This window comes from Lagenorhynchus albirostris, chromosome X (assembly GCF_949774975.1).
Source record: "Lagenorhynchus albirostris chromosome X, mLagAlb1.1, whole genome shotgun sequence".
NCBI classification, from domain to species: Eukaryota; Metazoa; Chordata; class Mammalia; order Artiodactyla; family Delphinidae; genus Lagenorhynchus; species Lagenorhynchus albirostris.
This window is the reverse complement of record NC_083116.1, coordinates 72,343,454-72,368,393: the sequence shown is the minus strand read 5'-3', so window position 1 is coordinate 72,368,393 and position 24,940 is coordinate 72,343,454. Positions and strand designations below refer to the sequence as shown.

Genomic DNA, 24,940 nt, shown 5'->3' with positions numbered 1-24,940 from the left:
CAATCTGCATTTTAATTGGGGTGTTTAGACCATTTACATTTAATGTGATTATTGATATGGGTTGATTTGAATCTATCTTATTGCTATTTGTTTTCTATTTGTCCCATCTGTTCTTCATTCCCTTTTCCTTGTTTTCTGGCTTCTTTTGGATCAATTGAGTATTTTTATGATTCCATATTATCTCCTTTATTGGCTTATATATGATTTTGTTTCAGATATTTTGGTGCTTTGTATATTAGGGGCATAAACATTAAAGATTAGGTTCTCTTGAATAATTGACTCCCTTACCATTATGAAATTACATTTTTTTATCCTTGATAATATTCCTCTTTTTTCTTTCAGTTTTACTGAGATAAATTGATAAACAGCACTGCAAAAGTTTAAGGTATACAGCATAGTGATTTGACTTATATACATCTTGAAATGATTATCACAATAAGTTTAGTGAACATCCATCATTCATATAGATACAAAATTAAAGAAATAGGGCTTCCCTGGTGGTGCAGTGGTTGAGAGTCTGCCTGCCGATGCAGGGGACACGGGTTCGTGCCCCGGTCCGGGAAGATCCCACATGCCGCAGAGCGGCTGGGCCCGTGAACCATGGCCGCTGAGCCTGCACGTCCGGAGCCTGTGCTCCACAATGGGAGAGGCCACAACAGTGAGAGGCCCGCATACCGCAAAAAAAAAAAAGAAATAGAAAAAAAATTTTGTGTGTGTGATGAGAACTCTTAGGATTTAGTCTTTTAACAACTTTTATATATAGCATACAGCAGTGTTAATTATATTTATCATGTTGTACATTACATCCCTAGTACTTACTTAATCTTATACCTGGAAGTTTGTACCTTTGACTGCCTCTCTGGTAACCACAAATCTGATCTTTTTTTCTATGAGTTTGTTAGTTTGTTTATTTTTGAAGTATAATTGACCTACAGCACTATGTTAGTTCCTGTTACACAACAGTGATTCAATATTTCTATACATTTAAAAATGATCACCATGATAAGTCTAGTTGCAATATGTCACCATACAAAGATATTACATAGTTATGGACTATATTCCCCACACTGTACATTTCATACCCTTAACTCCTTTATTTTGCAACTGGAAGTTTGTACCTCTTAATCTCCCTCACCTATTTCTTTCCTCCCTCTATGCCCCTCCCCCTGGCAATCACCTGTTTGTTCCCTGTATCTATAACTGTTTCTGTTTTGTTATGTTCATTTGTTTTGTTTTTTAGATTCCCCTTATAAGTGAAATCACGCAGTTTTTGTCTTTCTCTGTCTGACTTATTTCACTAAGCATAATATCCTCTAGGTACATTCATGTTGTTGCAGATGGCAAGATTTCATTCTTACGGCTGAGTAATATTCCATCGTATATACATATATATATCTCACATCTTCTTTATCCATTCATCTATTGATGGCAGTTAGGTTACTTCCATATCTTGGCTATTGTAAATAATGCTGCAATGAACGTAGGGGTACATATGTCTTTTCTAATTAGTGTTTTTGTTTTCTTTGGATAAATAACCAGGAGTGGAATTGCTGGATCATATGGCAGTTCTATTTTTAATTTATTGAGAATCTCCATACTGTTTTCCATAGGGGCTGCACCAATTTACCTTCCCACCGACAGTGCATGAGGGTTCCCTTTTCTCCACATCCTCACCAACACTTGTTTTTGTTTTTTTACTTTTTATTTTATATTAGAATACAGTTGATTAACAATGTTGTGACAGTTTCAGGTATACACACTGCTGTATTTAGAATGGATAACCAACACTTGTTTTTTGTTGTCTTTTTGATAATAGCCATTCTGACAGGTGTGAGGTGATATCTCATTGTGGTTTTGATTTGCACTTCCCTGATGATTAGCCATGTTGAACATCTTTTCATGTGCCTGTTGGCCATCTGTATGTCTTCTTTGGAAAAATGTCTATTCAGATCCTCTATCCACTTTTAAACCTGGTTGTTTGTTTTTGTTTGTTTGTTTGTTTTTGATGTTGAATTGTATGAGTTCTTTGTGTATTTTCGGATATTAACCCATATCAGTAATATCGTTTGCAAATATCTTCTCCCATTCAGTAGGTGGCCTTTTTATTTTGTTGATAGTTTCCTTCACTGTGCAAGAGCTTTTAGTTTGATATAGTCCCATTGTTTATTTTTACTTTTCTTCCCTTGCCTGAGGAGACATAGCCCCCAAAATATTACTAAGACTGATGTCAGAGAGCTTACTGCCTATGTTTTCTTCTAAAAAGATTTATCGTTTCAGGTCTTACGTTTAGGTCTTTGATCCATTTTGAATCTATTTTTGTGCATGGTGTGAGAGGGTAGTCCAGTTTGATTCTTTTGCATCTAGCTGTCCAGTTTTCCCATCACCATTTATTGAAGAGGCTATCTTTTCCCCATTGGTATATTCTTGCCTCCATTGTCATAGATTTATTACCCATATAAGTGTGGGTTCATTTCTGGGCTCTCTATTCTGTTCCATTTATCCATGTGTCTGTTTTTGTGCCAGTACCGTACTGTTTTGATTACTGTGGCATTGTAGTATAGTTTGAAATCAAGGAGCATGATACCTCCAGCTTTTTTTCTTCTTAATAATATTCTTTGATGTAAATTCTATATTATTTGATATTAATATATCCACTCCAGCTTTCTTTGATTACTCTTAGCATGGTATATCTTCATCCAAAAGTGAAAGGTTTCTCAGGGATGGTTACTTTTTCAAAAACTGAATTTAGTTAATTTTGTTTGCTTTTTTAAAAAATTCCATTCATCTATTTTAAAGATTAATAATAGTTATCTATTTATTAAATAGAACAGGTAATCTAAATATACTTCAGTTCTATATTATGACTTGTTAAGGACAAAGGTTAAGGAGAAAGTGGAGAAGGTAAAGACAGAATACATAGAAATGCTAGGATATCTGGAGAAAGATTTTCTGCAGAAAACTTTTCTTGTGACCTTTTGGGATATTGCTGTTAAAGGCTCTTAGAGCATTATTGGGATTTTTGGTCAGTGTAGGCACAAATGGAAATCTCACTTCTAGTTACTTGGGCTCTGGTCCAAGTGAAATTAAATCTGGAGCTGAATATAGCCCATGGGCCAGAGATTCCTCATCCCTAACCCAACATCACTGATTTATCTTCTAGAGTTGGCTTGGAAATGAAATTGAGGTTATGGTCAGTACTGAGGAAGCCAAGCGCCATCTGAATGACCTTCTTGAAGACAGAAAGATCCTGGCTCAGGATGTGGCTCAACTCAAAGAAAAAGTGGAATCTGGGGAGAATCCACCTCCTAAACTCCGCGTAAGTGCCCTATGGAAATACGTTACCAATGATCAGACTCCACACTCCCCAGAAGCCCTCACTACTTTGGAGAATTACTTTCCAAGTAGTACTTCACCCTCATCCCCACTATTCTTCTTTACAGAGGCGTACATTCTCACTTGCTGAACTGCGTGGTCAAGTTTCTGAGTCAGAGGATTCCATTACAAAGCAGATTGAAAGCCTAGAGACTGAAATGGAACTCAGGTAATGGGACTATGTCTAAGGCATTATAAAAATTTATGCCTTGAATCAAAATAGAACCTATCAATCAGTTATTCAAAAGCTTGTTTTTCAGAAGCTTTGTGATGTAGGAGAAACAAGAAAAAGTAACAATTTTTGAGCTATACACTTCACTAGACATGTTAGATACATTTTCTCATTCAGTCTCTCCCTGTGAGGTATACCTTGTGAGGTAAGTACCATTCTTCTCACTTTAGAGATCTAAGCTAAAGGTTCAAAGATCTTAAAAAATTTGCTGAAGTTTATACAGAACTGGGATTTGAAACTCAGTTTATCTAATTCCAAAGTCTATGGTCTTTATCATATACCACAAGAACTGACTAAAAACAAAACTTTAGAGGAACCCAAGAAATGATACCAGAAGATCAACAACCTGGGAGAAGGAGAATTAGAGATCATCAGCAAAGTAGATATAATATAATGCATAAGTAAAGTATCATGACCATTAAATGAGATTAGAAAGTAAAGTACATAGCACAGTACTTGGCATATTAGAAGTGCTCAATGAATGCTCTTCTCTTTAATCACTGTTACTTTCTTTTAAGTATCTGTGAAATCTAGAAGGAACAAAACTTTGACAGATATTTTATAGTGTCTTAGGGTAATACAATTTTATTGCCCAGAAGACCTTGGAGACCATTTAATTTGTTTTTAGCAACACATACTAGCTGTTTATCTTTGGATATGTCTTTAAGTTGCTCAACATTTGAGTTTCTGCTTTATGCCGCACTGGATGCAGTTGGGATATATAGAAAGAATAGATGGCATTGTCCTTGCTCTCGAGTAGAAACAGTATAATGACTGACAGTGGTGTGTTGGAATTGTTTGTTAAAATTTTAAGACGGTTGTAAACTGTTGAGAGCTTACAATTCCTTTGATGAGAGTATTCACACTACAGAAACTAGCAAAAGCTACAAATCAGATCTGGTTTTTTTAGGTACTGTTTGTTAAACATTTACCTGCACACCACTGTGCATAAGTAAATGATTATTTAAATGTAGGGCAGGTGCCAGGTAGAGGGCAATTAGACAGAGGTGACTTTAATCAAGGGAATTTCCCTAAGGACAAGAAAGGGCATTTGATAGATAAAACAATGCTGAAGTGTTCTGGCCCACCTCTTCCAAGAAGCCTTCCCTGACTCTTCATCCCTCATTAATTTTCCTCTTCTCTAAACTCCTTCAGAACTTACAGTACTCGGTCATGTAGTATAGATGATGTATGTTATCTTTATATTTATTAATTATTTTACATTGATTAGTCTTGTCAATCTAGACAGATTGTAAGCTTGTTAAAGGAAAAGACTATATATTAGACCAGGGTTCTCAAAGTGAGGTCTACAAACTCCTGGGGTGTCACTGAGACCCTTTCAGGGAGTCTAGGTGACTCCCTGTTTTTATAATAGTATTAAGACATTGTTTGCCGTTTTTACTACACTGACATTTGCCATGATAGTGCAAAAGCAACAGTGGACAAAACTGCTAACACCTTAGCTTGAATCAAACCAGTAGCACAAACCTGTACTAGCAGTCATTGACTACTTCACCACTACACACTCTCGGTTTTACTTAAAAGTCAGTTTTACTTTTGGCTTTGATAAAGCAATAAAAATTATTAATTTTATTAAATCTCAACCCTTGAGTTCAGATCTTTTTAATATTCTGTGTGACAGAATGGGAAGAACACATAAACCACTTGTGCTGATGCCGAAGGACGATGTTTCTCTCGAGGAAAAGCACTTGTGTGATTGTTTGAGGTGTGAGTTTAACAGGCCTCTTTTTTCATGGAACATCATTTTTACTTGAAAGAACGACTGACAGACAAACTATGGTTATTCAGATTTGGGTACTTGGCAGACATTTTCTCAGAAATGAACCGAGTGAGCCTGTCAAGTCAAGGAAAACAAATGACAGTGTTTGTCACCAAAAATAAAATTTGAGCTTTCAAGCAAAACTTAGAATTTTGGAAAACGTGTATCTGCCACTGTAAACTTGACAGTTTTTCATAACTTTTCTAATGAGACCAGTAGTGATATTAACAATTGTGGTCTTTTTTATATTGTGTAATGAAATGTGTTGATTTGAAGGCTCTGTATGACTGTCCAAATGACATGTTACAGAATCACGTTTGAGTAAAAGATCCATTCAGATTGCAAGTAACCACATTTCAACTAACTTTTAAGGAACTTGTTGGGTTTTGGTGTAGTCTCAAAGAAGAATATCCACAGTTATCTGAAAAGGCTATTAAAATGCTCCTCCTGGGCTTCCCTGGTGGCGCAGTGGTTGAGAGTCCGCACGCTGATGCAGGGGGACGTGGGTTCGTGCCCTGGTCCGGGAAGATCCCACATGCCTCAGAGCGGCTGGCCCTGTGAGCCATGGCCGCTGAGCCTGTGCGTCTGGAGCCTGTGCTCCACAACGGGAGAGGCCACAACAGTGAGAGGCCCGTGTACAGCAAAAAAAAAAAGCTCCTCCTGGGGCCTTCCCTGGTGGCACAGTGGTTAAGAATCCGCCTGCCAATGCAGGGAACAGGGGTTCGAGCCCTGGTCTGGGAAGATCCCTCGTGCCGCAGAGCAACTAAGCCTGTGCACCACAACTACTGAGCCTGCAGTCTAGAGCCCACAAGCCACAACTACCGAGCCCAAGTGCCACAACTATTGAAGTCCATGCGCCATGAGCCCCTGTTCCGCAACAAAGAGAAGCCACCACAATGAGAAGCCCATGCACCGCAACAAAGAGTAGCCCCCACTCGCCGCAACTAGAGAAAGCCCATGCACAGCAACGAAGACCCAATGCAGCCAAAAATAAATAAAATTAAAAATGAAAAAGCTCCTCCCAGGAATTCCCTGGCAGTCCAGTGATTAGGACTCGGCACTTTCACTGCAGTGGCCTGGGTTCAGTCCCTGGTCGGGGAACTAAGATCCCGCAAGTCGCACGGTACGGCCACAATAAAATAAAATAATAAAATAAAATGCTCCTCCCTTGTCCAGCTACATATCCATGTGCGGCCAGATTGCCTTCATTTACATCAACCAGAACATATTACAAAAGATTAAACGCAGAGGGAGATATGAGAATCCAGCTATCTTCTACTAAACCAGACATTACAGAGATTTGTAAAAATGTAAAACAATCCCACTCTTCTCACTACATTATTTTTCGTGTTGGAGAATGTTGTTGTGTGTGTGTGTGACACACACACTCCCCCAACCTGCATTCATGTCCTTTCCAGACCTTAGAATGTGACTTTATTTGGAAATAGTGTCATTGCAGGTGTAATTGTTAATGTATAATGGATTGTTTTGATTTTAAGTGAATTAATAAATGTTTTTCTCAGTTTTACTTTCTAATACTGTAAATATCTATAGGTATAACATACATGAGCTGAATTTGTTAGAGGTCCTCAATAATTTTTAAGAGTGTAAAGGGGTCCTAAGACCCAAAAAGTTTAGAACTGCTATCTTAGATTATTTTAGTACCCATCTTCTTTATAGTACCTTACATAGCACTGCATGTTATACACATGCCGGTATGCTCCCTCTCGCTGGACACCTAGCAAATTTGAGAAGGAAGCTATTGACAAAACTGAAATATTGTGTACATCTTGGTCTCAGGCCATACTTGACCGTAAAGTATCTGGAAGCTATAACCAGGGTCATGGTATCTAGTTTTCGTAGAAACTTCTCAGTCCTGTGGCAGGTACTCCAAGATAACCTCTCACGACACCAGCCATAGGTATCAGTTTGGTGTTAGATTCCAGCAAAGAGCATCTACCTGTTTGTTCTTTTGAGATTTTTTTTCCCTTAAGGTCTCTAACCTGAATCTTGTCCTTGCATAGGTGAGCCACCACGTCACAGTTCCAGCTTATGTGGCCTCAAGACAAAGTCACATTATGGTCAATGTGCTACAACAAAAGCCTCACTAAAACAAATCTTTCCAAGTCCCACTATATGACCCACTTATTTCAACCAGTATTTAATAAAATAAAACCATTTGGTTAGTCTTAGCATCCCTTTGTAACAAGTTTTGAGATACTGTATAAAACCCTAACCAGATGACTCAATCATTATTTAAATGGTATTTAACTGATACCTCTGTCCATGAAACTATTTGAAGTTTCTCCTCAGAGCTCTTCCCCTCTCCTTGGTGTTGAGGCTACTAGAAATAAGGCTCATTGTTTCTTTCCCTGAAGGAGTGCTCAGATTGCTGACCTACAGCAGAAGCTGCTGGATGCAGAAAGTGAAGACAGGCCAAAACACCGCTGGGAGAATATTGCTACCATTCTGGAAGCCAAGTGTGCCCTGAAATACTTAATTGGAGAGGTAAACATCTCTCTTCCTCTCAGCAATTCAGGGTCTGGCTTGGTGGGTTGAAATAAGATGTTAGCCTAGAATACTATCATAGTGTTATTGCCACTGCTCATGGTAGAAACCACAATGACACAAACATTAGAGAAATAGTTTTATGGGTAAAGGTTGGTGTGAGCAAGTACAAGCCAGTCACTTAAAAATATATATGAGTGCTCGCTTCGGCAGCACATATACTAAAATTGGAATGATACAGAGAAGATTAGCATGGCCCCTGCGCAAGGATGACACACAAATTCGTGAAGCGTTCCATATTTAAAAAAAAAAAAAAATATATATATATATATATATATATATATGAGTTGCAAGTTGATACCCATACCTGGCATATAGCAGGTGCTCAATAAATGTTCACTGTTATTATTATGAAAAATCAGGATGCCATAGTAGGCCACAGGTCAAACGTAAAATATTATACTATACTACTTTTTAAAACACCTCTGACATGTATTATATTCAAAAAGTTTAAGATACAATCTAGGAAAGAGAAAACCTTTGACATATAAAGATTCATCTTAGGGAAAATCCATCTTCACTGACCTTAAAATAAATATATCATCTTCCACTGTCACAAGAGGAATTAAAATTGATCACCTCTGGTGATTGAAGCAAGCATACAAACTCCGACTCTGCAAGTTTGAGCAGTGCTATCCTTTATGCATTTTTGTGTTGGGTTAGCAGATTTTTCCTACTAAGGAAATCCTGATTAGTCTTGTGAACACTGGTGTTTATGATGTTCACCATCTGGGCTAGTAGAGAATATAAAACTAGGCCAGCATAGGATATCAATCTAGCCTGAAGAGCCAGAGCTGTAGTCTCGGCTAATGTGTCTACAAGTTCCAACATGTGAACACAGACATTCTGAAATGGGACATAATTAGCCATAAGGGTGTGTGCTGTGGATTTCTCTTTAAAATTAAGGAAGAACTTCTTGAGTATCAGAGTTTGGAATTGTCAGATACTGTTTGTGTTAGATTTATTCTTGCCTTGAGGTAAAACAAGGGATTAAATGACCTCAGCAGTGGCTTCCAGCTCTAAGATACCTATCTCAGCAGATATCTATCTCGGCCCTTGGTTTGGGTGGTGGTGATTCTATTCAATGGTAGAATCCATATGACATGAAAACATAAGAATGGACTTGGACATGGAAGAACTTTTCTCAGTCCATTTCAAGAAAGCTGACATTTTCCTGCCTAATGAATGGGGAAAGGTGGCCATTCTCCAAATAAACTGATCTTCTTTTATCCCTTCCAGCTGGTCTCCTCCAAAATACAGGTCAGCAAGCTTGAAAGCAGCCTGAAACAGAACAAGGCCAGCTGTGCTGACATGCAGAAGATGCTGTTTGAGGAACGAAATCATTTTGCTGAAATAGAGACAGAGTTACAGGCAGAGCTGGTGAGAGTGGAGCAACAGCACCAAGAGAAGGTAAGCTGGCGAGCCAAGAAGCTATACTGAAAAACAAACCATTGTTGCTCTTTGTTGTTAGTTAAAAATAATAATAATAATAATGGGGGTATGAAGTTTCCTTCAAAAGGCCACGTAGTCTTTTCCAATTTTTGTAAATAAGAAACCAGAAATAGAGAAAAATGACTTATCTAATAAGTTTACACATACCAGTGACAATGGCTCTTAGCCTCCAACTTTAATACCAAGATGAACATGATGATGCTTCAAGCCATGAGAGCCAAAGAGAACAATTTACTTTGAAATCACAAAGGAGTAACTGGATCACTGCTTGGACTAAACCAGAATTCCTTTTTCCTCTCATTCCTTTGGTACCTTTGGGTTGTATCTTTCTCTAGGTGCTATACCTCCTCAGCCAGCTGCAGCAAAGCCAAATGGCAGAGAAGCAGCTAGAGGAGTCCGTCAGCGAAAAGGAACAACAGCTGCTGAGCATCCTGAAGTGTCAGGTATGGAGATGAGACAAAGGTCTCCAGAGATGGGGTCCCCAGGCCTGACTGAGAATCCTGTCTGATTTACATGACTGTACCTGCAGGAAAGAGTAATTACCTACTGAAAAAAAGCTTTATAAAGGTAGCCTTTTATAATGGTAGCCTTTTATAATGGTAGTCTCTATTGCCTTGTTGCCCTGTTTGATCAATTTAGGGGTGTTTAGGATATAGCCACATATAGGATAACCTCCGTTTTGGTACAGAAATGACAGTACATACTCCATATCAGACTTTGAGGCCTCCTGGTTCTTCGCCTCAACGCTGAGCTCTAAAGAGTTGAGAAAGTTAAATCATCCAGTAGAATCCTAGGGACATTTAGCTGTCTCTTCCCGTGCCTGTTCTGAGTTGAGACCTGACCTGTTTGTAAAATGCCTGGGGTCTGCATTTCTTCCAGAGGCTGGGAATACCACACCCTTTAGTAGCATGATGGAGTACTATTTTATCCAACTTAGAGTCTTTTTCCTGAACCACCAGTCTCTACGGCTTCCTTGGCACTGCCCATCAAAGACAACCAAATGTGTTAAGGTCGTAGGCATGAATCCAATTATCATAAGTGCCAAGGAAGTTTAATCAGGTTTATTAGTGTAGCAAATAAACTGCCTAACCTGTGTTGAGAAGCGTGGGCAAAAGCATCTGTAGACTTCAAAGAAACAGCTGACACTCTGGATGGGTTTCTTTATCAGCATCCTGATATGAATAAGGGATATGAGGCTAGAAAATAGAAAAGAACGAGGAAGGCATGTAGAGCAGAGCCCATGTTTCCTGCAAGTGCAGTCGTGGCTGCTTGGGAGCGTTGGAATAGAGGTGGCACTCAGGACACCTAGGAATTGGTGGGGATCAGGCATTTCTCTGGGCGCCAGTGCCTGCTGTGCAAAAACCACCTGCTGCCAGCAACTTGGCAGTAGTATGTTTTCATCCCTGTGAGTTGTTTGGTAACCCACATGTAGTGCCCAAAATAACCCCACCTATCACTGCATTATCTCGAAATAGGATGAAGAACTTGAGAAGATGCAGGAAGTATGTGAGCAAAATCAGCAACTTCTCCGAGAGAACAAAATCATGAAGCAGGTAGTACAGCTTCCCACCCATTTAATAAGCCCTGGGAGACCCTCTTGCAACAGAGGCCAGCTCGTGGGAGCAACCCTGAGTATAATGACTTGGCTCAATTTTATGAGGTCTACATCTAGTTTCCATGTGGTATGGTCATGTGCATTTCAGATGGCATAAACACATTTTTTTTTTTTTTTTTGCGGTACGCGGGCCTCTCACCATTGTGGCCTCTCCCGTTGCGGAGCACAGGCTCCAGACGCGCAGGCTCAGCGGCCATGGCTCACGGGCCTAGCCGCTCCGCGGCATGTGGAATCTTCCCGGACCAGGGCACGAACCCGTTTCCCCGGCATCGGCAGGCGGACTCTCAACCACTGTGCCACCAGGGGAGCCCACACATTTTTTAATTTGCTCTTTTCTGAATCTAATACTGATCTTGTAAAGTGGGAGTCCTTCAACCTACTTTGCTCTTACCCTGCCTCACTTTACCATGGCTTAAGATTAAGCTAACTTAGGAATCTTTATGTTTTAGCCATGAACACTCTCAGAAGCTGCCCTGCAATGTACACTTTGTCTCTTCTTTTCAAATAGAAATTGAACCTCCTCCAAGTAGCCAGCAGACAGAAATCTCATCTTCCTAAGGATACCCTTCTATCTCCAGACTCTTCTTTCGAATATATCCCACCTAAGGTAAACTGCTCAGGGCCTGTGATACCTTTGCATAGCCAAGGTTTGGGGTGAGTGTACTAAAATCACCTTTCAGAAGTGGTTGAGAGTTAAAATTCCCACATTCCAGCATCTCAATTTTCTATGGAGTCCCAAATAAAATTACAGTACAATCGTGAAGAAAATAGTCATTCTCCCTCCCTAGACGGCTGACTTTGGACCATGTACAGGCATTATGCAACACAACTGAGGAGGAGGCGCATAGAAAAGAGCAGTGTTCGGCTGTCCATCCAAAGATACTTATCATATCATGAGCCCCTCCCTCCTCCCTCAGATTGCTCAACCTCTATCCCTTCAGTTTCTCTCCCTTCAAAGACTGAGGCCAAAGGCTAAAGCAGAATTTCTTCTGATTGGTAAAGCCAAGTGGGGTATATTTGAGGAAATCTGAAATCTCTGCTCTGAGAATATAGCGGGCAGCAGCTACTGGGAAGATATAATCCACATGTTGTTGTTGTTGTTTTTAATTAAATAACCATTCCAAACTTTTTTTCTTAGCCCAAACCTCCCCGGTTTAAAGAAAAGTTCCTGGAGCAAAGCATGAACATCGAAGATATAAAATATTGTTCAGAATATTCTGTGAATGAGCCTGAGGACAGTGATGGTGATGGTGGTGATGGGGATGATGAGGAATGGAAGCCAACAAAATTAGTTAAGATGTCCAAGAAGAACATCCAAGGGGTAGGAGGCAGCTCATCTCTTTCAGGGGTTCTAGTCATTAGTCTTCACTGCCAGTGAGGGTGTACCGACCCCAGACCCTACACCTCAATCCCTCGATCGTGTTCAGAGGCACTGGCTCTGCTGAGGGGTGCTTGTTGGGCCAACTCTGTATGGAACTGGGGGCTAGTTGAGAGGGCTGCCTGGGTGCACAGGGAGGCTCTTTTCATGTTTTCAAGTTCTGACCAGTCTGAACAAGTAGTAGTGTTCTATACCATCTCATTGAAACTGGTTCCAGTGTGACCATAATAATCTTTCACATTTTTAAAGCATTTTACAGTCTATATACCATTCTCATATATGTTACCTCTTTTCATTGTCAGCAAAAAAAAATCCAGTGAGGTGTTTATTATTTGTATTTTACAGCTGGATCTGAGACCCACGAGAGGGAAATGACCTTGCCCAGGGACATAAAACAAAGTGACAGTCAGGACTTGAAATCGAATGTTCTGACTCCAAGTCCAGTTTGTTTCTACCACATCATGGTCATATCAGTAAAAATTGTAGCCCAGAAGCTAAGTGGGAGCTTTAAGATTGAACACACCAAAGTTAAGGCTAGTTAGAAACAATCTGACTTTGAGGCATGCTCTATTTACTTACACAATGATAATCCTACGGATTTATTAAACCTAGGTGTTCTATGTTGAGACATTAACTTCCCAGGCATTACAGTTCATCACTACCCCAACTGTGGCCTGCAGCCACATTCCACTTAAAGAGAACAGCTCACAAATTACCCTAGCTGGATTCCTGGAAGGTTATTCGATTTCATTAGCTGATAGTGCACCACATGGGGAACTGAGCCTTGTAAAGCTACAACACCAGAGAGAAGCGCTTAACTCATGAGGACTAGACAGCCGTGGTGGCCGTAAGTCATTTGGAAAGTCATCAGGAATGCAACATACCGTGTGCTCTTAGTGGGACTAAGAGCTCATCCTTAGCCTCAGAGAGCTTATAATCTAATGGGAAAACAAGCCAAAGAAATAGGAACACATCACAGGACCTCAGCATACTCATCTCAGGGAGATGGACTGAGGGGCTTTTAAGAGTGACTGTAAAGCCAAACCAAATAGATATAGTTTATGAACATGCCATGAAAGGGACGACTCTTGCTTCATTATAAGACAGAAAGGGAAATACAGTCTTGGGAGCACCTGGGAAGCCATTTTCTGGCACAATGAATAGCATATCGCAAAGACTTGATAGTAGAGGTAGTAGCGGGACATAGAGCTGCGACACTGAGAGAAGATGGGGCAGAACATGTCTGACTTTGATTCACTTACTCAGCAAACATTTATGCTCTCTACTGTGGTTGAAGTGGTAAGCATGAGCTGATTGTTGATGAAAAGGTCAGCCAAGTACTGGGAAGCACAGGTGAGAAGTACACACAGAAACAAATGGTAGAGGACCTAAAACTCTGGGGAAGGAGTTTCCAAATGGCAAGCAAATATGGGTATACTTGTCCTTGAGGAAAGCTTATCACACACACACACACAAGCATAGATATAATAGCACTGTTGCTGTAAGCTTAAAAAGGAAATACAGACGTATAGCCAAAAATGCAAGTAAGTGATATTTGCTATCAATGATAAATCCTATCTCTAAAACACTGAGAGATGATTATTTTCTAGGCTTTTTCCCTGATTTTATAACTTGAGAATATAACTGGGCTTTAAGGGGAGCAAGTTGGCATACAATCTAGTTTCTCCCTTTTGGAGGCCTCGAAGTACATGGACTGCTCTTTGATCAGACTGCTTGTAGACACATCAGCTGTAGACCTTGATGCTTTGCATGAAGGCCATCCTGATTATTATTGTTTCAACCCAGCTGAAGCGGGCTGGTATGAATCACTAGGTATCTGCAAAGGAGACTGCAGCAGGTACCAAAATGATGACTTGTCCAAAGCTAATGCTGAAAAAACTAGGTTTCCTCATTCAGCTATATTTCCTATCTGTACTAAGGAGATGCCGAAGGATAGGCCATGTGCTGTAGTAAAGAAGTGATAGCTTAGAAGCCAGGTAAACATGAGTTGTAGCCTTGACTTTGCCACTGTTTAGTTGGATAGCCTTAAGCAAGTCACTTAATCTCTCTGAGCCTCAGATTCCTTATTTATGTAATAAAGGGATGAGGCTAGAATAGTGATATATAAGGTCCCTTCCAGCACTAATATCCTGAGTCAAAGTAACAGTCAAAGTTGTATAAATGGGTTTTGTTGTTGTTGTTTTTAATAAATGGGTTTTAATAATACTACCTTTATATGGGGCTATATGGTGTCTGAGAAGTTAAAAGAAGGAATATATGCAGGAGCACCTTGTGAAGGATAAAATATCATGCAGGTATTGTTATTAAAGCACTGTAAGCATTTTTACAAATATTCCCATTTGTCCCCTTTGGCAGAAAAGAGGGAGGAGGTATTCTGGTCTCTAGTAATGAAAGAATGGAGATAAACTTGGATGGAGTGACTTGTCCAAGGTCATGCCAAGTATTAAATATAAGACTAGAGCCCAAGCCTCCCAATTCCTAGCCTGGTATCCTTTATGTTACAATTTTTACCAGATCTTATCATTCTGAGATATAATGTAACACTGAAATCAGTGCTAGAAGAATTATAGACTCTAAAGAAATAATTCTCAACCCTGGCTACACGTTAGAATCCCCCAGGGAGCTTTTAAACACAGGTTGCCTGGGACCCCACCCCCAGATATTCTGATTTAATTGGTCTGAGGTGGGACCTGGCCTTTTTGAAAAGCTCCCCAGAGATTCCTTATGTGCAGCCAGGGTTGAGAACCACTGGCTTAAAGGAACCCCAGAGGTCTTTCATCTTGACTTCCCACTGCTTTTATATAAAGAATCTCTCTATTATAGTGGTTCTCAGCTATGGTGTTGGGACATGCTGGTGGGTTGCTAGCAGTTGTGATACACACACACGTATACACACACATCCCACATACATCATATTTGAGATTTTGTCTGTGGCAAGATCTTGCTCCCTCTCTTATATTCTGATCTGCGTCCTGGTGTGAGAGAAAATAGGATGAAGCTAAAGCTAGTGCACATGGCATTCGTGTGAATACATCTGTCATGTACGTCATGACTGTTCTATAATACAACTCCCAGGTGTTTATCTAGGCTCTGCTTGCTTGAAAACAAGCAATCTAGTAGGGGGAGGCTCACAGTCGTGAGACAGGGCAGCCCATTGTATTCCAAGTAGGTGTTGGAAAGTTGTCACTTGTTGAGCTGTCCTATAAATCATCCCAATGAGTCTTGGCTATGTAGAAATCTAATTGTTCTTCCTTATGATAGCCCTTCAGATGCCATTCTTGTACTTTGGATAAAATAGAGACACATGGACAGGGTAATAGAGTGTTTTTGAGGCATATAATATAGATAAATGTGTAAATGGTCAGAGGACCATACCCAGCCTGTAGCAATCAATGGATCAATGTCATCCTGGCGAGGTGTCTCTAGGACATGTCATAGAACTCTGTGTTTTGCTCTGTCTTTTTCAAAGAAGCAAAGTTAGGGGTTTTTTTTTCTGTTATGTCCAGTGTTGGCAAAGGTGACTAAGGTGGGCATTCCTGTTGTTAGGAGTGTAGTTTGGCATACCTTTCTGGAAAGCAACTTGAAAATATGCATCAAAAGCCTTAAAAATGTTCCTATCCTTTGGCTCAATAATCATACACATAGGTATTTATACTAAGGATATAGTCATTGATATGTAAAAAGATTTATAAATCTTTTTTGAGCATCAAACTATGTATCAGCCACTGCTTCTAGGTGCTGGGGATGCAATAAACAAGACAGGTAAAATCCTTGGCCTCATGAAACTGAAGACATTCTTGTGGGAGAGACTCATAGTGACCAGAAAAACAAATAAAATAATTTTAGATGATAAGAGATAAAAAGAAAATGTAGTCAAATCATAGAGAATGATGGGGTAGGAAAAGAGTACTTTGGACGAGTGTTTGGGAGAGGCCTCTCTGAAGAGGAGATATGTAAGCTGAGATCTGAACAAAGTGAAGGAGCAAGTCAGGAAAAAAATCAGAAGAACATTTCAGGAACAGGAAACAGTAAATGCAAAGACCTCAGGGCAGGAATGAGCTTGGCTTATCAAGGAACAGCTGAAGAGGCCAGTGAGGCTGGAGGATACTGAGAAGTGGGAGAGTGCAGTACAAGGTCGGGTCAGAGGGGTAATCAGAGGCCTTGTCAATCATGGTAAGATTTGGATTGTATTTATGTACCAGGATATTTGCTGCAACATGATTTTTAATGGCAAACAATTTCTTTCAAAACAATCTTAATATCTAACGTTAGGTGACCAGTTAAGTAAATTGACATTTCCACATGATGAAAGACTATATACAATTGTTAAATATTAAAAATCATGGTTTTGATTTTCAGATTTTATAAAGTACTATATATTATTCTCATAATGGGGGCGAGGGGGAAGATGTTTTAATGGTTTCTTTTACCCTCACAACTACACAACAATGGTGATGGTTGTCCATATGAAACAGACTCAAGGGCTTGAATTTAACTGTAAATGCAATATGAATCCACAAAGATATGACAAGGGAAAAAAAGCTACTGTGATTTAGGACTCATTAGCAGAACTATGGAGTTCATAACAAGGGAGGTGTTTGTCTCAATCTGCTTCACAATGGTCACACCACATTTAGAAAGTTATGCTCATTTCTGGGTGTCACAATTGAAGATGAACTTGGAGAAATTGTTATATAGCCAAGGTGGTGAGAATTCTTGGAAACCATGTCATGTGGTGAATCATTGAGGGAGCTAGGTATATTTAGCTTTGAGAGGATTTGGACAGAGTGGGACTGGGGAGTGAAAATGATGCTCAGGGTTTGAACATATATGCTGTGAAAGTGGGGTTAAATTGATTCCATATCATTCCAGATGGCAGAATTTGGTCCTGAGATCAGAAGTTATATAGACACTGTTATCTCAGGATAAATAGAGCATTGGATAATAAGACCAGGGATGTTTGAGTGGGGCTTCATACATCAAATCAGGCTTTAGATGGTCACTGAGGTCTCCTCTGACTCTAATCCATCATTCTGAGAGCTCTGTCACCTATATTTGTTCCAAGCCAAACTATCCTTACTTTCTTCCACCATTTCTCTTACAACATCACTTCCTATAATGCTGGTCACCCACCCCCTTTTTGTTTAATTCCCTCTTTGTGAAGCACATACACACAGTGGACTCCTGAATGTGTGCACAAGGAAACATACTTATTGATAAAATGGGCTTAATATATGGAAAGCGCTTGTAACAGTGCCTGGCACATGGTGATGTCAGCTATTACTACTGTAGCCTTGTTGTAAGTGTGAAATATGGCACTATGAGGAGTATGGGTAAATTGTGGCATGCTCATAGTGTGAAAATGAATGGAACAGGAGCTACATGCATCAACGGATGATAAGATACCATTTATATAAAGTTTAAAAGTATGTAAGATAACTCCTTACATATTTTAAACAAAAACTCATATGTGGTAAAAAAGAGACATGCATGGGATAATAAGCACCTAATTCAAGAGACTGCCCCTGGGAGGGAGGAAGGCAAATGGGATCAGGAAAGCATAGACAGGAGGCTTCAGTTCTATCTGTATTTTACTCATCAAGGGAGGGTTGGGGACATGAGTGGGGTTTGTTTCTTGTCTACACTTTTTATATGCCTAAAAAAAATTATGGGGCCCTAAAATAGGATATATCATTTCAAATAGAGTCTGACTGACCCAGGGTTTACTGAAACATTCTCTCCCTATGATTTCTGAGCTCCAAATTACTGGCTGACTGGCTTGCTTTTTTTTTTTTTTTTACATGTTTATTGCAGTATAATTGCTTTTACAATGGTGTGTTGGTTTCTGCTTTATAACAAAGTGAATCAGTTATACATATGTTCCCATATCTCTTCCCTCTTGCGTCTCCCTCCCTCCCACCCTCCCTATCCCACCCCTCCAGGCGGTCACAAAGCACCGAGCTGATCTCCCTGTGCTATGCAGCTGCTTCCCACTAGCTATCTACCATACGTTTGGTAGTGTATATATGTCCATGCCTCTCTCTTGCTTTGTCTCAGCTTACCCTTCCCCCTCCTCATATCCTCAAGTCCATTCTCTAGTAAGTCTGTGTCTTTATTCCTGTCTTACCCCAAGGTTCTTCATGACATTTTTTTCTTAAATTCCATATATATGTGTTAGCATACGGTATTTGTCTTTCTCTTTCTGACTTCACTCTGTATGACAGACTCTAGGTCTATCCACCTCATTACAAATAGCTCAATTTCGTTTCTTTTTATGGCTGAGTAATATTCCACTGTATATATGTGCCACATCTTCTTTATCCATTCATCCGATGATGGACACTTAGGTTGCTTCCATCTCCTGCCTATTGTAAATAGAGCTGCAATGAACATTTTGGTACATGACTCTTTTTGAATTATGGTTTTCTCAGGGTATATGCCCAGTAGTGGGATTGCTGGGTCATATGGTAGTTCTATGTGTAGTTTTTTAAGGAACCTCCACACTGTTCTCCATAGTGGCTGTACCAATTCACATCCCCACCAGCAGTGCAAGAGTGTTCCCTTTTCTCCACACCCTCTCCAGCATTTATTGTTTCTAGATTTTTTGATGATGGCCATTCTGACGGGTGTGAGATGATATCTCATTGTAGTTTTGATTTGCATTTCTCTAATGATTAATGATGTTGAGCATTCTTTCATGTGTTTATTGGCAGTCTGTATATCTTCTTTGGAGAAATGTCTATTTAGGTCTTCTGCCCATTTTTGGATTGGGTTGTTTGTTTTTAGGTTATTGAGATGTATGAGATGCTTATAAATTTTGGAGATTAATCCTTTGTCAGTTGCTTCATTTGCAAATACTTTCTCCCATTCTGAGGGTTGTCTTTTCATCTTGTTTATGGTTTCCTTTGCTGTGCAAAAGCACTGAAGTTTCATTAGGTCCCATTTGTTTATTTTTGTTTTTATTTCCATTTCTCTAGGAGGTGGGTCAAAAAGGATCTTGCTGTGATTTATGTCATAGAGTGTTCTGCCTATGTTTTCCTCTAAGAGTTTGATAGTGTCTGGCCTTACATTTAGGTCTTTAATCCATTTTGAGCTTATTTTTGTGTATGGTGTTAGGGAGTCATCTAATCTCATACTTTTACATGTACCTGTCCAGTTTTCCCAGCACCACTTATTGAAGAGGCTGTCCTTTCTCCACTGTACATTCCTGCCTCGTTTATCAAAGATAAGGTGACCATATGTGCATGAGTTTATCTCTGGGCTTTCTATCCTGTTCCATTGATCTATCTTTCTGGTTTTGTGCCAGTACCATACTGGCTTGATTACTGTAGCTTTGTAGTATAGTCTGAAGTCAGGCAGCCTGATTCCTCCAGCTCCATTTTTCGTTCTCCAGATTGCTTTGGCTATTCGGGGTCTTTTGTGTTTCCATACAAATTGTGAAATTTTTTGTTCTAGTTCTGTGAAAAATGCCAGTGGTAGTTTGATAGTGATTGCACTGAATCTGTAGATTGCTTTGGGTAGTAGAGTCATTTTCACAATGTTGATTCTTCCATTCCAAGAACATGGTATATCTCTCCATCTGTTTGTATCATCTTTAATTTCTTTCATCAGTGTCTTATAATTTTCTGCAAACAGGTCTTTTGTCTCCTTAAGTAGGTTTATTCCTAGATATTTTATTCTATTTGTTGCAATGGTAAATGGGAGTGTTTTCTTGATTTCACTTTCAAATTTTTTGTTGTTAGTGTATAGGAATGCCAGAGATTTCTGTGCATTAATTTTGTATCCTGCAACTTTACCAAATTCATTGATTAGCTCTAGTAGTTTTCTGGTAGCATCTTTAGGATTCTCTATGTATAGTATCATGTCATCTGCAAACAGTGACAGCTTTACTTCTGCTTTTCCAATATGGATTCCTTTTATTTCCTTCTCTTCTCTGATTGCTGTGGCTAAAACTTCCAAAACTATGTTGAATAAGAGTGGTGAGAGTGGGCAACCTTGTCTTGTTCCTGATCTTAGTGGAAATGGTTTCAGTTTTTCACCATTGAGGACGATGTTGGCTGTGGGTTTGTCATATATGGCCTTATTATGTTGAGGAAAGTTCCCTCTGTGCCTACTTTCTGCAGGGTTTTTATCATAAATGGTTGCTAAATTTTGTCGAAAGCTTTCTCTGCATCTATTGAGATGATCGTATCGTTTTTCTCCTTCAATTTGTTAATATAGTTTATCACATTGATTGATTTGCGTATATTGAAGAATCCTTGCATTCCTGGAATAAACCCCACTTGATCATGGTGTATGATCCTTTTAATGTGCTGTTGGATTCTGTTTGCTAGTATTTTGTTGAGGATTTTTGCATCTATGTTCATCAGTGATATTGGCCTGTAGTTTTCTTTCTTTGTGACATCCTTGTCTGGTTTTGGTATCAAGGTGATGGTGGCCTCGTAGAATGAGTTTGGGAGTATTCCTCCCTCTGCTATATTTTGGAAGAGTTTAAGAAGGATAGGTGTTAGCTCTTCTCTGAATGTTTGATAGAATTCGCCTGTGAAGCCATGTGGTCCTTGGCTTTTGTTTGTTGGGAGATTTTTAATCACAGTTTCAATTTCAGTGCTTGTGATTGGTCTGTTCATATTTTCTATTTCTTCCTGATTCAGTCTTGGCAGGTTGTGCATTTCTAAGAATTTATCCATTTCTTCCAAGTTGTCCATTTTATTGGCGTATAGTTGCTTGTAGTAATCTCTCATGATCTTTTGTATTTCTGCAGTGTTCGTTGTTACTTCTCCTTTTTCATTTCTATTTCTATTGATTTGAGTCTTCTCCCTTTTTTTCTTGATGCGTCTGGCTAATGGTTTATCAGTTTTGTTTATCTTCTCAAAGAACCAGCTTTTAGTTTTATTGATCTTTGCTATAGTGTCCTTCATTTCTTTTTCATTTCTTTCTGATCTGATCTTTATAATTTCTTTCCTTCTGCTAAATTTGGGGTTGTTTTGTTCTTCTTTCTCTAATTGCTTTATATGTAAGGTTAGGTTGTTTATTCGAGATGTTTCCTGTTTCTTAAGGTAGGATTGTATTGCTATAAACTTCCCTCTTAGAACTGCTTTTGCTGCATCCCATAGGTTTTGGGTTGTCGTTTTTTCATTGTCATTTGTTTCTACGTATTTTTTTTAAAAGAATGTATTATATTCAGTTATGTGTATCTTTTTTGTTGTTTTGTTTTTGTTTATTTATTTATTTTTGGCTGTGTTGGATCTTCGTTTCTGTGCGAGGCCTTTCTCTAGTTGTGGTAAGCGGGGGCCACTCTTCATCGCGGCGCGCAGGCCTCTCACTATTGTGGCCTCTCTTGTTGTGGGGCACAGGCTCCAGACGTGCAGGCTCAGTAGTTGTGGCTCACGGGCCTAGTTGCTCCATGGCATGTGGGATCTTCCCAGACCAGGGCTCAAACCTGTGTCCCCTGCATTAGCAGGCAGATTCTCAACCACTGCGCCACCAGGGAAGCCCTCTACATATTTTTTGATTTCCTCTGATTTCTTCAGTGATCTCTTGGTTATTAAGTAGTGTATTGTTTAGCCTCCATGTGTTTGTATTTTTTACAGATCTTTTCCTGTAATTGATATCCAGTCTCATAGCATTGTGGTCAGAAAAGATACTTGATACAATTTCAATTTTCTTAAATTTACCAGGGCTTGATTTGTGACCGAAGATGTGATCTGTCCTGGAGAATGTTCCATGAGCCCTTGAGAAGAATGTGTATTCTGTTGTTTTTGGATGGAATGTCCTATAAATATCAATTAAGTCCATCTTGTTCAATGTATCATTTAAAGCTTGTGTTTCCTTATTTATTTTCATTTTGGATGATCTGTCCATTGGTGAAAGTGGGGTGTTAAAGTCCCCTACTATGAATGTGTTACTGTCGATTTCCCCTTTTATGGCTGTTAGTATTTGCCTTATGTATTGAGGTGCTCCTATGTTGGGTGCATTAGTATTTACAATTGTTATATTTTCTTCTTGGATCGATCCCTTGATCATTATGTAGTGTCCTTCTTTGTCTCTTCTAATAGTCTTTATTTTAAAGTCTATTTTGTCTGATATGAGAATTGCTACTCCAGCTTTCTTTTGGTTTCCATTTTCATCGAATATCTTTTTCCATCCCCTCACTTTCAGTCTGTATGTGTCCCTAGGTCGGAAGTGGATCTCTTGTAGACAGCATATATATGGGTCTTGGTTTTATATCCATTCAGCCAGTGTATGTCTTTTGGTTGGAGCATTTAATCCATTTGCATTTAAGGTAGTTATCGATATGTATATTCCTATTACCATTTTCTTAATTGTTTTGGGTTTGTTATTGTAGGTCTTTTCCTTCTCTTGTGTTTCCTGCCTAGAGAAGTTCGTTTAGCATTTGTTGTAAAGCTGTTTTGGTGGTGCTGAATTCTCTTAGCTTTTGCTTGTCTGTAGAGGTTTTAATTTATCCGTCAAATCTGAATGAGATCCTTGCTGGGTAGAGTAATCTTGGTTGTAGGTTTTTCTCCTTCATCAGTTTAAATATGTCCTGCCAGTCTCTTCTGGCTTGCAGAGTTTCTGCTGAAAGATCATCTGTTAACCTTATGGAGAATCCCTTCGTGTTTTTTGTTGTTTTTCCCTTGCTGCTTTTAATTTTTTTAATATATTTTTTCTTTGTAATTAATTTTATTTTCTTTTTTTTTAAAGAAGTACTGTTTATTAATTTATTTTTTTATTTATTTTGGCTGCGTTAGGTCTTCATGGCTGTGAGTGGGCTTTCTCTAGTTGTGGCAAGCAGGAGCTACTCTTCGTTGCAGTACACAGGCCTCTCGTTGTGGTGGCTTCTCTTGCTGTGGAGCATGGGCTCTAGGCACGCAGGCTTCAGTAGTTGTAGCACGTGGGCTCAGTAGTTGTGGCTCATGGGCTCTAGAGCGCAGGTTCTGTAGTTGTGGCGCACAGGCTTAGTTGCTCAGCGGCATGTGGGATCTTCCCAGAATAGGGCTAGAACCCATGTCCCCTGCATTGGCAGGTGGATTCTTAACCACTGCACCACCAGGGAAGCCCTGTATTTAATTTTTGACAGTTTGATTAATATGTGTCTTGGCGTGTTTCCCCTTGGATTTATCCTGTATGGGACTCTCTGTGCTTCCTGGACTTGATTAACTATTTCCTTTCCCATATTAGGGAAGTTTTCAACTATAATCTCTTGAAATATTTTCTCAGTCCCTTTCTTTTTCTTTTCTTCTTCTGGGACCCCTATAATTCGAATGTTGGTGCATTTAATGTTGTCCCAAAGGTCTCAGACCATCCTCAATTCTTTTCATTCTTTTTTCTTTATTCTGCTCTGCAGTAGTTATTTCCACTATTTTATCTTCCAGGTCACTTATCCGTTCTTCTCCCTCAGTTATTCTGCTATTGATCCCTTCTAGAGAATTTTTAATTTTATTTATTGTGTTGCTCATCACTGTTTGTTTGTTCTTTAGTTCTTCTCACTCTTTGTTAAATGTTTCTTGTATTTTCTCCATTCTAGTTCCAAGATTTTGGATCATCTTTACTATCATTATTCTGAATTCTTTTTCAGGTAGACTGCCTATTTCCTCTTTATTTGTTAGGTCTGGTGGGTTTTTGCCTTGCTCCTTCATCTGCTGTGTGTCTCCCTGTCTTCTCATTTTGCTTAACTTACTGTGTTTGGGGTCTCCTTTTCGCAGGCTGCATGTTCGTAGTTCCCGTTGTTTTTGGTGTCTGTCCCCAGTGGCTAAGGTTAGTCCAGTGGGTTGTGTAGGCTTCCTGGTGGAGGCAACTAGTGCTTGTGTTCTGGTGGATGAGGCTGAATCTTGTCTTTCTGGTAGGCAGGTCCACATCTGGTGGTGTGTTTTGGCATGTCTGTGGCCTTTTTATGATTTTAGGCAGCCTCTCTGCTAATGGATGGGGTTGTGTTCCTGTCTTGCTAATTGTTTGGCATAGAGTGTCCAGCACTGTATCTTGCTGGTCGTTGAGTGGAGCTGGGTCTTGGCATTTAGATGGAGATCTCTGGGAGATTTTCGCCGTTTGGTATTACGTGGAGCTGGGAGGCCTCTTGTGGAGCAGTGTCCTGAACTTGGCTCTCCCACCTCAGAGGCACAGCCCTGATGCCTGGCTGGAGCACCAAGAGCCTGTCATCCACACGGTCATGTGGCTGTAGGTAGGAGGCCTCAGTTCCTTGCCACATGGATCTCTCCTTAGGGCTGCTTGAGTGTCCTCATGACATGGCAGCTGGCTTACCCCAGGATGAGTGATCCAGCCCGTGGTCCCCAGGACTGTCGTGGCTTTGGCTGCTGGGGCCCCTCCAGAGCCGGCAGCCTCAGTGAGGCCGCCCTCCGCTCAGGCTCTGGGGCAGTTCAGTGACGGCGGGAAGAGACCCCAAGCCAGGAGTTCCAGCTCTGTGGAAAGGCAGACTCCATTCTTGCTTGTGGGATCTTAGTTCCCCAACCAGGGATTGATCCTGGGCCCTTGGGCCATAGGCAGTGCAAGCTCCGAGTCCTAACCACT

The 24,940-nt window shown here is 39.9% G+C and overlaps 1 protein-coding gene and 1 non-coding gene across 2 annotated transcripts in view; both read left to right on the top strand.

Moving 5' to 3' along the window:
* Positions 1–24,940, top strand: part of KIF4A (kinesin family member 4A) — a 126,286-nt gene that overhangs the window by 97,598 nt on the left and 3,748 nt on the right. The window contains exons 20-27 of the mRNA XM_060138622.1: positions 3,161–3,316; positions 3,441–3,541; positions 7,763–7,892; positions 9,192–9,362; positions 9,740–9,847; positions 10,880–10,957; positions 11,528–11,626; positions 12,158–12,340. Of these exons, the coding sequence (XP_059994605.1) occupies positions 3,161–3,316; positions 3,441–3,541; positions 7,763–7,892; positions 9,192–9,362; positions 9,740–9,847; positions 10,880–10,957; positions 11,528–11,626; positions 12,158–12,340 (1,026 nt within the window). The remainder of the gene's footprint in view (positions 1–3,160; positions 3,317–3,440; positions 3,542–7,762; positions 7,893–9,191; positions 9,363–9,739; positions 9,848–10,879; positions 10,958–11,527; positions 11,627–12,157; positions 12,341–24,940) is intronic.
* Positions 8,090–8,196, top strand: LOC132514187 (U6 spliceosomal RNA). Its single transcript, XR_009538675.1, has one exon. It is a non-coding gene; the product is annotated as a U6 spliceosomal RNA (small nuclear RNA).